At 28.8% G+C, this 12,769-nt stretch overlaps 1 protein-coding gene across 3 annotated transcripts in view; it reads right to left on the reverse strand.

The window, feature by feature from the left end:
* Nucleotides 1–12,769, reverse strand: part of LOC117169029 (serine/threonine-protein kinase SIK3-like) — a 35,432-nt gene that overhangs the window by 17,691 nt on the left and 4,972 nt on the right. For all 3 annotated transcript variants that reach the window (XM_033355095.1, XM_033355094.1, XM_033355096.1), the window contains exons 3-9: nucleotides 12,291–12,461; nucleotides 8,837–8,960; nucleotides 8,629–8,749; nucleotides 3,903–4,140; nucleotides 3,518–3,839; nucleotides 3,288–3,424; nucleotides 469–622 (exon numbers count right to left, since the gene is read on the reverse strand). In XM_033355095.1, the coding sequence (XP_033210986.1) occupies nucleotides 469–622; nucleotides 3,288–3,424; nucleotides 3,518–3,839; nucleotides 3,903–4,140; nucleotides 8,629–8,749; nucleotides 8,837–8,960; nucleotides 12,291–12,461 (1,267 nt within the window). The remainder of the gene's footprint in view (nucleotides 1–468; nucleotides 623–3,287; nucleotides 3,425–3,517; nucleotides 3,840–3,902; nucleotides 4,141–8,628; nucleotides 8,750–8,836; nucleotides 8,961–12,290; nucleotides 12,462–12,769) is intronic.

Consider the following 12,769-nt stretch of genomic DNA (forward strand, 5'->3'; position numbering starts at 1 on the left):
GTTTTGGTACTAAATTTGATTCTGTTCTGGCCGCTAGAGGCGCCACCCATCGCTTAACATGACGAATCCGAATATGAAGGACCAGTTTTTGGCAACATTTAATGCACACTCTCTGTTCCGTGCGTTCCGTCATCCTAAAATACGACGCGTACAACAAAAGCACAATTAGGTGCAAGGTTAGAGTACAAGATCGGATACTTTCCGGACAGATCTCGTATATCCTATACGCTCAGGACACGAGCATTCTTTAAATCAAAAATCGATAAAGGAACACACAAAAACTACATGTAGAAACTATATAAATGTATGCATGAAAAAGAAATTCAATAAAAATAATTAAATTACACATTTGTGTAGTTTGGGCTAAACAAAGTGACAAATATACAATAATGCTAAATCTACTTCACACTCAATATATTTACGAAAACATATATATGTCAAAATTCCAGTTATACATCCTTTTCATACCTGGTCTTTGCATAACTGCTGTGAGGCCACTACGTCTTCTTCGATCACTCCCACTAGTCGCATTTGAATTACTTGCTCCATTTCCTTCTGTACTGCTAACACCAACTCCAACGGTTAACGTTTTTTGACACTGAACCCCAGTCGGACTACCAGCCTTCGAAAATTTCGAATCACACTTTTAATATGTATTAGCCAACAAACACATTCGCTATGGGGTCGTGCATAAATTATGTAGACTTGGGGGGGGGATTTCCTAAGGTGTCTTCCATGGGGGGGGGGGGTACACGAACAAAAATATTTCTTATGAACGACATTTTCACTTCTATGAATCACAAAAAAAAGCGAAACAGATTTTATTGTAAACAGTTGTTTGTCAGAGCAATCAAACGAACGGAAAAAACATATTTCGTCAAAAATTAGTTTTTTAGTTGAAAATTGAAGTTTTCAACTAAAAATTTATGTATTCCATTTTTTGTAGAAAATTTATATTTTTAGTTAAAAATGTATCCATTTGGATGGAAAGTCATGTATTTTGTTGAAAGTTCGTCTTGTTTATTATGAAATTATTCCTTTTGGATACAAATTTAACTATGAAATTTTCTTCTGGAAAAATAACATAGTTCAATTTTCAACCAAAGAAATTAATTTTTAACTAAACACAGAATAGTTAAATTTTCAGAAAATAAATTAATTTTCAAACAATTAAAATAATTTTACAACGAAATAATTAATTATTCAACCAATACAATTAAATTTCTATAGAAAAGATCAATTTTCCACAAAAATTAGAACATTTCGATTTCCAGTTAAAACAATTAACTTTCGTACAAGAAAAATTGAATTTTTAACAAGATATTTCAATTTTTAGCTAAGGTGATGAGTCTTCGCCCAAATAAATTAATTCTGAATAAAAAGTGTATTTGATATTTCCACAAAAATACGAGTTTTCAACAAATTAGTTGAATCCTTAACCAAAATATTCTAATTTTTAAACCAAGAAAAGGAATCTTCAACGTAAGAGTTGAATTTTTAAACAAGACAGATTTTTCAGTCAATGAAGAAAAAATATCCCAATTTTCAACCAAAAAAAAAAAAAACAATCTTCCAAACAAAATAAGTACATTTTCAACTAAAAAAAAGAACTTTCAAACAAATATTTGAGTTTTTAATTCAAAAAGATCAACTTTGAACTGGAAAATGAAAGAATTACATTTTTAGGTAAACAAATTTTCAACCAAGGAAAAAGGAATATTGAACAAATTAGTTGAATCCTCAATCAAAACCGACTAATTTTCAAATTAAAATGAGGAACTTTCAAAACAAGAGTTGAATTTTCAACCTAAAAGATGAATTGTCAACGAAAAATGTAATCGATGATATTTCAACAAAGATTTATTTCAATTTTAAACTAAAAACAGTTGAAATTAACAACAAAAAATAGACTAATTTTCATGGAAATAGTTTAATCCTAAATGAAAAAAATTAATTTTTAACTAGAATTGTGATTTTTAATCAAAAAAGATACAATTTCTGCCAAAATAGATGAAGAGAATGTCTTTTAAATAAAACTGTTGAATTTTCAACAAATTAATCAAATTAACTATAACTTCAGTTGATCAAAAATTAATTTTCTAATAACTACTTAAACATTCAATAAAAAAAAAATTCAACCAAAAAAATTAAATTTTACAAAATAAAAGAACAGCAAATGTTCAAATTTTTAACCAAGAAAACGAACTTTGAACCAAGTAATTAATTTTCTAACAATAAAAAAACGAATTGTCAACCAAATAGTTCAATTTTCAATTAAAATAACGACTCTTCAACTAAAAAAGTAATTTTCAGCAAAAGAGTTTTATCAGATTAAGATGAAAGCAAAGTAGACGGTGAATAATTACAAATTCAAATGAGTATTTAAACCCTTGCCAACACTACCATCTTTCTTAAAAATTAAAAGAGTTTAACTTTCAACCAAGTTGTTGGATTTTCATTCAAGTAAGAAAATTTATCAACTAAAAATTGAATAGCTAAATCTTTAGTAGAAAACAATATTTTTAAATCAACCAGGTGAATTTTTAATTAAAATGATGGAAAATTCAACCGAAATAGATAAATTTTCAGTTAAAAAAATTAATTTTTAACCAAAAATAAAAAGAATTTTCAAAAAAATATAGTTAAATACAATAATATAAAACTACTATTATAAATAAAAAAATATTGCTGTTTAATTGTATATTAAAGTTGAAACCAAAATTACATAAACTGTAGACAAAAAACCCTGACATTCCCAGGTTTTTCCAATTATACAAAAATTCCCTGGCAATTTCACGTTTTTCAGGTGAATAGGCATCCTGTGAAATCACTTGAAATAATTAGAAATCCCTTGAGATATTTCGAAATACCAAGGAATGTTGAAAATTTTTTTAACTTTTCAAACTCCAAAGATATCTTCTGAAATATTTAGAAATTTTAGGAAACCTTTATATATCGTGAAATTTTTAATATTTGTATTTGCAAGAACAATGAAATATATTTCGCCTCCATAGCGATCTCAAATTAAATTAAATATAGTTGTAAACAATTCGAAAGTTATCGGCGGATTTAATTTTCAAACTTCAAAATGTAATAAATGGAGCAATTTCAAATCATTCAAAAACCAATCAGGTTTTCAACAACAATAAGTGCAAAGATTCTAGATTCATTCGAGACATTTCGTCACATCAGTTTTTTGTAGATAGATAATTAATTATTACACTGATTAACTAATATTATATTTTAAAAATCTGACAAGATAACATGTAGAATTCGATGGAACTTACTGGTTGTAGATGTTCTCTACTTCCAGGTTGACTCCAGCCACTTTCTTCTCCATTACCAGAACTGCCACCATACTGTTGTTGATAAAATACATGAAGATTCGCACCTCCATCTGACGCTCTCCTTCCAAAACTACTCGCTACAAAGTTAACAAATCAGAGAAAAACAGTTTGAACTCCCCTAATATCAAAATCCTCAAGTGAAAAAAAAAAGTTTGAATAAAAGAACTTACTGGCTCCCATAACAGTGGGCGGTTTTAACAAATGTTGATCCTTAATTTGAAAGTTCTGTGGCGGCTGATTTTGAATTAAAGGAAGATTCAGTGGGAGATTCGTGTGTGGTAACAGTTGAGGATCTACGTTGCAGTGCAACATAGGAAGTAGATGCAAGGGCGAACATCCCTGAGGACAATTGAATGCATATGGATATGATGTAGGTGGTTGATGGGATGTATCTCCGGGTCCAACAGTGTGTCTTCTCGTTGCATGATACGGCATACCAACTGGCAAATGGAGTGCACTCCTTTCGTCAGTTTCCGCTTCCGCCTCACCAAACTGTATTTCAAAAAATATGCATCAACACAATAACTCAACGAAATTTCACAGATCAATGTTTACCTTTTCCAACTGATGTCCATCATCAGGCATGTAATCTCCTGGTATACTCTGTATACTTGGCAAACTCGTCATAGCTGTCTCTAATCGATCAGCTAATAAATTGTATATTGCCGACACATGGTCAAAAGCATTTCCTTGTACTGATTGAAGCAGTGTATCCGCACTGAGACCTGGTAGTCTAAGCATGCTCTCAATGACTACTTGATTTATTTGTGGTATAATAATTTCGGGACTGGCTCTGAAATACCTTATTCATTAGCAAGACTGAACTTTAGAGAGATCATATTCTGTCAGGGTGACTAGCGTTTCTCAAAACAGAAAAAAAAATCTGCCCGCCGCGCTGCGACATTGAATCACACATTATCATCATTACACTTGTGATACGCGCTTGATTTTTGTCAGAAATTTGTAAACGAATATTTATTTTCTGAATTACTTTAAAATGAAAACTGCAATACTTTCTTCGAACATTCTTTCTTATCTCGCGTTGTAACACTTAAAATAGGATTTTTGATTAATCAAAGAAAATATCCTACAAGTCTTCTTTTAGAGTTTTTAGGTATTTCGCGCCTTTTGGCATAATATTGGAATTTTCGATTTTTCTATATCAATTTCAATAAATAAACTAGAAGCGGTTAGTTCTGTCAAAAAATGAGACAAAGAAATGCTGTACGAAGTTTTAAACACTGAAACACCACGAAAAACTTTCCCCCATATTTTGCGTCGTTTATTGGCTCAACCTTTAAATTTTCAAATGTCTACACAGCAGTTTTAATAAATAAAACGAAAATGATGAGTCCTATTGAAAAATGTTTAAAATAAATGTTTTACAGCTTTTTCAAAGCTATAATTGCTCCCTAAAACTTTTTTTTCGTATTTTGTGTCGTTTTTCCAAAAATGTAATTTTTTAATTTTGAATGTTATTTTTCACGAATAAAACAAAAAGTACGCATTCTACTAATAAGTGATTATGAAATAATTTGTGGATCTTTTTTTGGGATCATAAATTTTGTTTGTTCATTTTTTTTCGTCATTTTAAGAAAATTCAAAAAGTTCTTAGGTGTTTTCACTTTAACCACCAGCTAACTTCACTTTTTTGAGTGCGAGGGGGAGGGGGATAATGGACGAACTGCATAGGACAAAACTTTATTTTGGTAATATTTTTGCAAAGAATAATAATCATTATCATTATATAATTTCATTAAATAGTTTTTAAAAAATACAACTATTTTCTAAATACAATTACACTGAAAAAAAAAGTTTTTCCGAAGATATTAGCAAAATCGGGCAAAAAATAACCGAATCCCATACATTTGGTCTATTGTTTTCCCCCCAGTACTCAACAAAGTGAAGTTATCGAAGTTTATCGAAAAAACGCCATTAGGATAAATTGTTCGTCTTTCTAAGTACTGTGAAAAACTGTACACACAAATTTTAATTCTTAAAAAATGGCCCCAAAAATTTTGAAAATGCTTTTTTTTTTAATTTTTATCATAAATTGCTGGTTAACGAACTCGCTCTTTCTTTTAGGATCTACAAGTGTGTGGACGGATAGACAGACAGACTCCATCACCAAAACTTAATTTTCGGATTCAGGGGGTCTCAAAACGTGAATATCTGTTGAAAAACGGTGATGTCAAATTTCGGAAAATTCTAATACTTTCTCACTCATAAATGATGAAAATGTAAAAATCCAGGGGCTTTCGAAAATTTTCAGGATAAAAAATACATTTCTACAGGTACCTTTTTTTAAGTCAATACTTTTCACAAAACATAGCTGAAATTGTAAGTCCAGCGGAACTAAAAAAAAAATAGATATGCGAAATTTCTCAAACACGCCCTAAATCCGATTTTATGGTAAAAAAAAAGTTTTTTTTGTGATTTTTCATTTATTGCGGTGAATAGTCACGAGGCTACAATCGAAAATATTTCAAAGTTTCTCATTTTTTCAACTTTAACAACAATTTAATGACTTTTTTAAACCAATAATTAGCTGCTGTTGATATAATGAAAGTCTCCGTGTGTACTGAGATTATTAATAAGAATTGATTGAAATTTGAATGGGTCATCAAAGAAACAATTGAATTTTTTAGAAGACAGTTTAATTTTCAAGAAGAAAAATGTGAATTTTCAAACCAAACGGACAAATTTTCTGTCCGAACAGATGAATAAAGATGAATTTTCGATCAAAAAGGATGTCTTTTTAAGCAAATACTTGAATTTTTAACCTAACATTGGATTTTTCTATCCACGAAAATGAATTTCCAACCATATACTCGAATCATTAATAAATTAGGTCAATTTTTAACTAAAAAAAGATCCACTTTCAGCCAAGAAGACGAATTTTCTATAAAACAGATTCGCGCTCGATAATGGGTTACCTCGCGCTTCGCGCTCGTATATTTATTCTTTGCATTTGAAATGCTTGAAAAAAACTTTATCAAAAAGATCTCTTTTAGATGGCAGTATTTATATGCGTCTTCATGTTTTAAATTTTCTACTTAATTAAGTATTGTCAAAGATTAAGTTTTTCAAAGCTCTGTAGGATTTGAGGTACACATTCTCATCGCAGCACTCGCGCTGCGCGCTCGACTTCCGACCGATATTTGTAAACAGGTTTTGTTAAATCTTTTTTTTTTCTCGTAACTTTCGTCGTTTATCCACACATTTTTTATTATTTTTTTTTCAATGTTATTTTTCACGAATAAAACAAAAAGTACGCGTCCTATCAAGAAGTGATCCTTAACGAAATTGTAGATCTTTTTTAGGATAACCATTTTTGTTAATTCATCTTTTTTCGTATTCTACATAGTTTATCTACAAAATGGAATTTTTTATTTTTCATTATTTTTTGTGAAATAAAAATTTTGAATTTGAATTTTTGATTTTTGAAGAAAATCCAAAAATTTTGTTATGATGATCTTGTAGGGCTTTCAAAAAGAAATGTTTTTCTTCTCTTGACTTTTTTTCATATAGTGCGGTTTTTGGCTTCAAATTTTGATTTTCGGTTGATTTAAAAAATTTGGAAAACGCTATATCTTTGAGAATTTTCATTTTATCGACAAAAGTCATAAGGATAAATTGTTTGTTCTTTTTAATATTATAAATATCCATACATAGAATTTTCAAATTAAAAAAAAAGTGGCCTCAAAAATGTTCAAAATGCTCACTTTTTGAATTTTTATCAGTAATAGCTGGTTCACGAACTTGTCTTTCTTTTATGACCTAAAATAAGTGTGCCAAAGATGGATTTGATTTGCTCAGTTTTTCGAGAGTTATCGTGTTTACGGGCGGACAGACGGACAGACAGACGCCATCGTGAAATCTGATTTTCGGATTCAGGGGGTCTCGAAACGTGGGCATCCGTTGAAAAAGTGTGATGTCAAATTTCCGACAATTCTAATACTTTCTCAATCATGAATTATGAGAATGTAAAAATATTAATTTTCTACCAAAATACGAATCTTAAACAAAATCATTTAATTTTTAACCCAAGAAATTAATTTTTTAATTAAAATGATTATTCTTAAACAAACAACAAAAAAAGGATTTTTAACATAGTAGTTAAACTTTGAATCCAGGAGTTCAATTTTCTACCCGAAAAAACGAATTAAAAAAAAAGAAACAAAAAATATTTCATTAAAAATGTTGAGTTTTCAAGCCGAAAGACGAATTTTCTGTAAAACAGTTGCAGTTTTAACCAAAAGAGAGTCAATTTCAACCATAAAGATCAGTTCTCTACTAATAAAGGCGATTTTTTCAACTGAAAAAGATAAAATTTCAATCAAAAGTGGAAAAATTACACTTTCAAGTAAGAAATTAATTTTAAATTTAAAAAAACGAGTTTTCAATGAAATAGTTAAACTTTCAACAAAATAGATGAAATTTCAAACAATTAAATGCATTTTTAACAAAGTGGTTAAACTTTTATCTAAGCTGTTGAATTTTTAATTTAAGAACATGAAAATTCAACCAGAAAGGGAATAGTTAAATTTCCAATTAAAAAATTAATTTTTTAACCAAAAAATTAGTAACCAAAGTATTTAAACTTTAAACTAACGAGATGAATTTTCAATTGGAGTTGTTACATTTTGAATAAACAAAAATTATTTTCAACCACAAATAAATAACGAATATTCATCCGAAAATATGAATTTTCAACGAATAATGTAATAGTAGATATTTAAAACAAAAGGATGACTTTTGATCAAATTGTTAAATTTGCAATCAAATAATAAAAATTTTAACTAAAAATATAATCATCAGGAGGTGGCAACTGCACAAAAAATAAATAAAAATACAAGAAAAATAAATTACTACTAAGAATATTGTCCGCAATCTTCATTTTCCCTGACCATTAATATTCACAGACTAGAATTTTAATCTTCTAACATTTTAACATATAATCTTTTATTTTTATTTATTTATTGTTCTTGATAGTTATTCAAATAATGATGGATAACTCAAATTTCAAGCAGCTCTAATTAATGAAATCTCTTCACACGCGGAACTAAACTTAATTTCAATATAATGACAGCAAAAATGATTATATTCCAAAAAATGTCATTAAAGTTGTGTTCTTCTACTTTCGCACAAGAGAAAAATAAATAAAGAATGAGAAATTGAATGAAAAATTAAAAGACTTGTCGAGGTTTTAAAGAAATTTCGAGTACGCTAGACACCCAGCTTCTTTAAAGTTAATGAGACGTTTTTATATATCAAGTACCTGCCGGATTCCGATTCTGATGCAACATCGCCACCCATCCAAGGATGCACTAAGATCTGTGAGATACTTAAACGGCGCTCTGGCTCCACTACCAGCATGTGTCTGATCAACTTCTCACATTCTGAAATGCAACATTGTATCAGAGCACACAAGTGAAAAATTTCGCGACAAATGAAAGTTAAAATGTATTGCTTATTGAATCAATTACCTGCTGACATGAAAAATGGTATTCTAAATTTGCCGGAGATCACCACTGATCTCAATAATTGCATAGTAGGACCATCAAATGGTAGGGCTCCACACACTAACACATACAGGACAACTCCCAGGCTCTGCAAGAGGATTATTATCGTCGCATGTAATTTTCCATAATATTATTATTATTAAATTTAAATTAAATTATTATACCAGTAGCCAAATCCCTTTCAGGGTAAGTGTAACTCACTCAGTTCTAGCCTCGTTATACTACCGAGGATCAAGGAATTCATATGGGAAAAGTGAGAAAGGGAATTGTAGGAGGAGGTATAAATTCCAGATCAATCTAGAATTTCAGTTTTGCGTATTTAAGCAACACGTTCGCTCCAATCTGACAAAGGTAAGTGATCAATTTCTTTAACAATCACCCCAGACGAAGAGCTTCATAAAGTCACCATACAAGCCAACTCCACATCCAAAAATGAACTCAAAACAGGGGAAATAAGGGGGTCATTCACAAAATACGTCATAGGTTGGGGGGGGGGGGGCTTTCAAAGTACCGCACTTTTGTGAATCGTCCCAGGGTGATTTTTCACGAATATAGAGGAACAATAGGGGGAATAAATTATTTTTAATAAAACTGATGTAGGTATCATATTGAATCAATATGTAAGGCTGTAAATTCCTATGATTCCAAGTCAAATTATATTGCATTTCTAACAAAATAGTTTAATATGCAACGAAAAATCGATGCATTTTTAACCACAACAAAATTAATATTAAAAAAACAGTTACATTAACAACAAAATAAATAATCTTTCAATCAAACGAGATGAATAAAAAAAATAGTTGAATTTTGAAACAAAAGTTGATTTTCAACGAAGAATGTAATGAAATAATTAAATTTCTAACAAAATAATTGAAATTTCTACCGAAATTTCAAATTTTTTTCAAACTAAGAAGATTAAAATTCAACCAAAAAAAAAATTTAATTAACAACCAAATAGTTGAATTATGAAGGCAAAAGCCATTTCTGCCATAAAAGACCAATTTTCAAAACAAACGTTATATTTTTTATCAGAAAATATGAATTTAAGAAAATAGTTAGATTTTTAACCAAGAAGATTAGTTTTGCACAAAGACCATTTTTTAGCAAAATACTTGACGTTTAAATCAAATAATTGAACTTTGAACTAAAAAAAGATAAGTTTTCTTTCAAAAATGGAAAAGTTAAATTTTCAGTTTAAAAAATTAATTTTCAACAACAAAAAAAGATTTTCTAACAAAAGAGTTGAATTGTTAAGCTAAAAATTCAAATATTTGAGAAAACTGTTGAATTCGAAACCAAAAAAGATGAATTTTTTATCAAAAACTTGAATAAAATTTTTTTTTAATTTACCAGAAAGTAATTTTCTTGAGAAAATTATACGATTTTCAAAGAAAATACTTGAAGTTTTAACCAGATAGTTAATTTTTTAACCAAATAGCTGAATTTTTAACCAAGAAGATTAGTTTTGCACAAAGACAAATTTTTAACAAAATACTTGGTGTTCTAATCAAATAATTGAATTTTGAACTAATAAAAATAAGTTTTCTCTCAAAAATGGAATATTTCAATTTTCAGTTTAAAAAATTTATTTTCAACAACAAAAAAAGATTTTCTACCAAAAGAGTTGAATTTTTAAGCTAAAAATTCGAATATTTGAGAAAACTGTTGAATTCGAAAACAGAAAAGATGATTTTTTAATAAAACACTACAATTAAAAAAAATTTAATTTACCAGAAAGTAATTCTGTTGAGAAAATTATACGATTTTCAAAAAAAAATACTTGAAGTTTTAACCAAATAGTTAAATTTTTAACCAAATAGCTGAATTTTTAAGCTGAATAGTTAAATTTTCAGCTTAAAAAATTAATTTTCAACAAAAGAAAAAAAAGTTTTTCTACCAAAAGAGTTGAATTCGAAAACAGAAAAAATGATTTTTTAATCAAATAATTGAATTGAAATAAACAAATTTATCAGAAACTAATTCCGTTAAGAAAATTATACGATTTTCAAAGGAAATAGTTGAAGTTTTAACCAAATAGTTAAATTTTTAATCGAATAGCTGCAATTTTAACTAAATAACTGAATTTTTAAACCTAAAGATAATTTTGTACAAAAAGATAAATTTTTAACAAAATACATGGGATTGCAATCAAATAATTGAATTTTGAACTAAAAAAGATAAGTTATCTTCCAAAAATGGCATAGTTAAATTTTCAAGCTAAAAAGTAGAATATTTTAGGAAACTGTTGATTTCGAAACCCAATAACATGAAATTTTCTTTTTTTTTTAAAGTTAATTTTAAACCAAGAAATATAAAATTTTAATTAAATAGTTGAATTTAAAAAAAACTACCAGAGAGCAAATATTTTAAGCCGATTATTCGATTTTCCAAGAAAATAGTTCAATTTTTAACCAAATAGTTGAATTTTCAACCTACAAATGTGAAGTTACAAATTAAATAATCTAATTTACAAAGTAAACAAATTAAACTTAAACCAATTTTTCAGAAAAAATTTGAATTTTCAACAACAGTTCCTTTCAATCAATAAAGATGTTTTTTCTGCTAACAAAAAAAAACAGAATTTTCAAACCAAAAAAAGATGAACTCTCAACGAAAAATAGAATAGTTCATATTTCAAACAAAATTTATCGATATAAGCATTGATTTTAAATAAAAAAACAGTTAAATTCCACCAAGGAAACGAATCAAAATAATTTCAATTTCAATTTAGGTACAATTTAATTTCACTTTAAATACAAAGCAGTTGAATCTTTATCCCGAAAATATGATTTTTCGTCAAAGTAAGTTACATTTTTAACCAATGGGATAAATCTTGATCTAAGAAATTCAATTTCTAACTAAATAGTTGAGTTTTCGCCAAACATCGACCAATAAAAGGGAATGAACTTTCAATCTAAAATAGTGGTATTGCCTTAATAGGTTCTATTAGATCAGTTCGCATCTAAGCAAAAATACAAGAAAAGGGAGAAGTATCCGAAAAATCAAGGAAAAAAGATTTCTTCAAAAAAGGAGAAAATAGGGGAATAGAGAGAAAAAAAGAGTGAGAACTCCAAAAAAAAATCCAGACATTGAAGGAATATTGCGATGCAAAAGTTTATCGTATAGATTTGTAAATATGTGGACATCCGTGAAAAATGGCCCCTTCGTGATTTTACCAAACATGCGCGTTTCTCGCAGTTCTGCAAACTTAACTATACAATACGCTGAAAATTAATTCCAAACCGACTACAACTGGTAACAGCCCTTTTCTAGCAGACGTCCACATATCAAAACTGGGTGGAAAGCAATTTTTCTATTTGCGCCTCTCGACCTCGTCTCAATTGGTCGGCACAAATCATTCCAATTAAATGTAATATAGTGAAACGGTTACTGCATTTACGTATTTAATAGTACTTACCCAAACATCAGCACGAGGTCCATCGTAATGTTTGCCTTCAAAGATTTCAGGGGCGGCATACGGCGGTGATCCACACCACGTACTTAATGGCACACCAGGTGTGTACTCATTACTAAATCCGAAATCGGCTATTTTTATGTTATTGTCTACATCAAGTAGTAAATTCTCAGCCTAGAAAAATCGGTATCAAGTCTATTATATTCAATCTATTTTCATATAAATGTGCGTATTGCACATTATCAAGGATCACACCGAAAAATGAGATCAGAAAAGGGGAAAAATGGCATTTTTTCACCAAAAAAAGGGGATTTTTAAAATGATTTCTTTCATTAAAAAAGCCTTTAAGGGCGATTTAAGAACACCGACAAAAAATAAAATTTTTTACGTAAACAATTTTTATGTTTATGAAACACTCTCATATTCAAGATTATTTTCTTGTTTTTTAATTCTATCATTGATAATGAAATCGCGATACTTAA

The sequence above is a fragment of the Belonocnema kinseyi genome, chromosome 3 (genome assembly GCF_010883055.1).
Source record: "Belonocnema kinseyi isolate 2016_QV_RU_SX_M_011 chromosome 3, B_treatae_v1, whole genome shotgun sequence".
NCBI classification, from domain to species: domain Eukaryota; kingdom Metazoa; phylum Arthropoda; class Insecta; order Hymenoptera; family Cynipidae; genus Belonocnema; species Belonocnema kinseyi.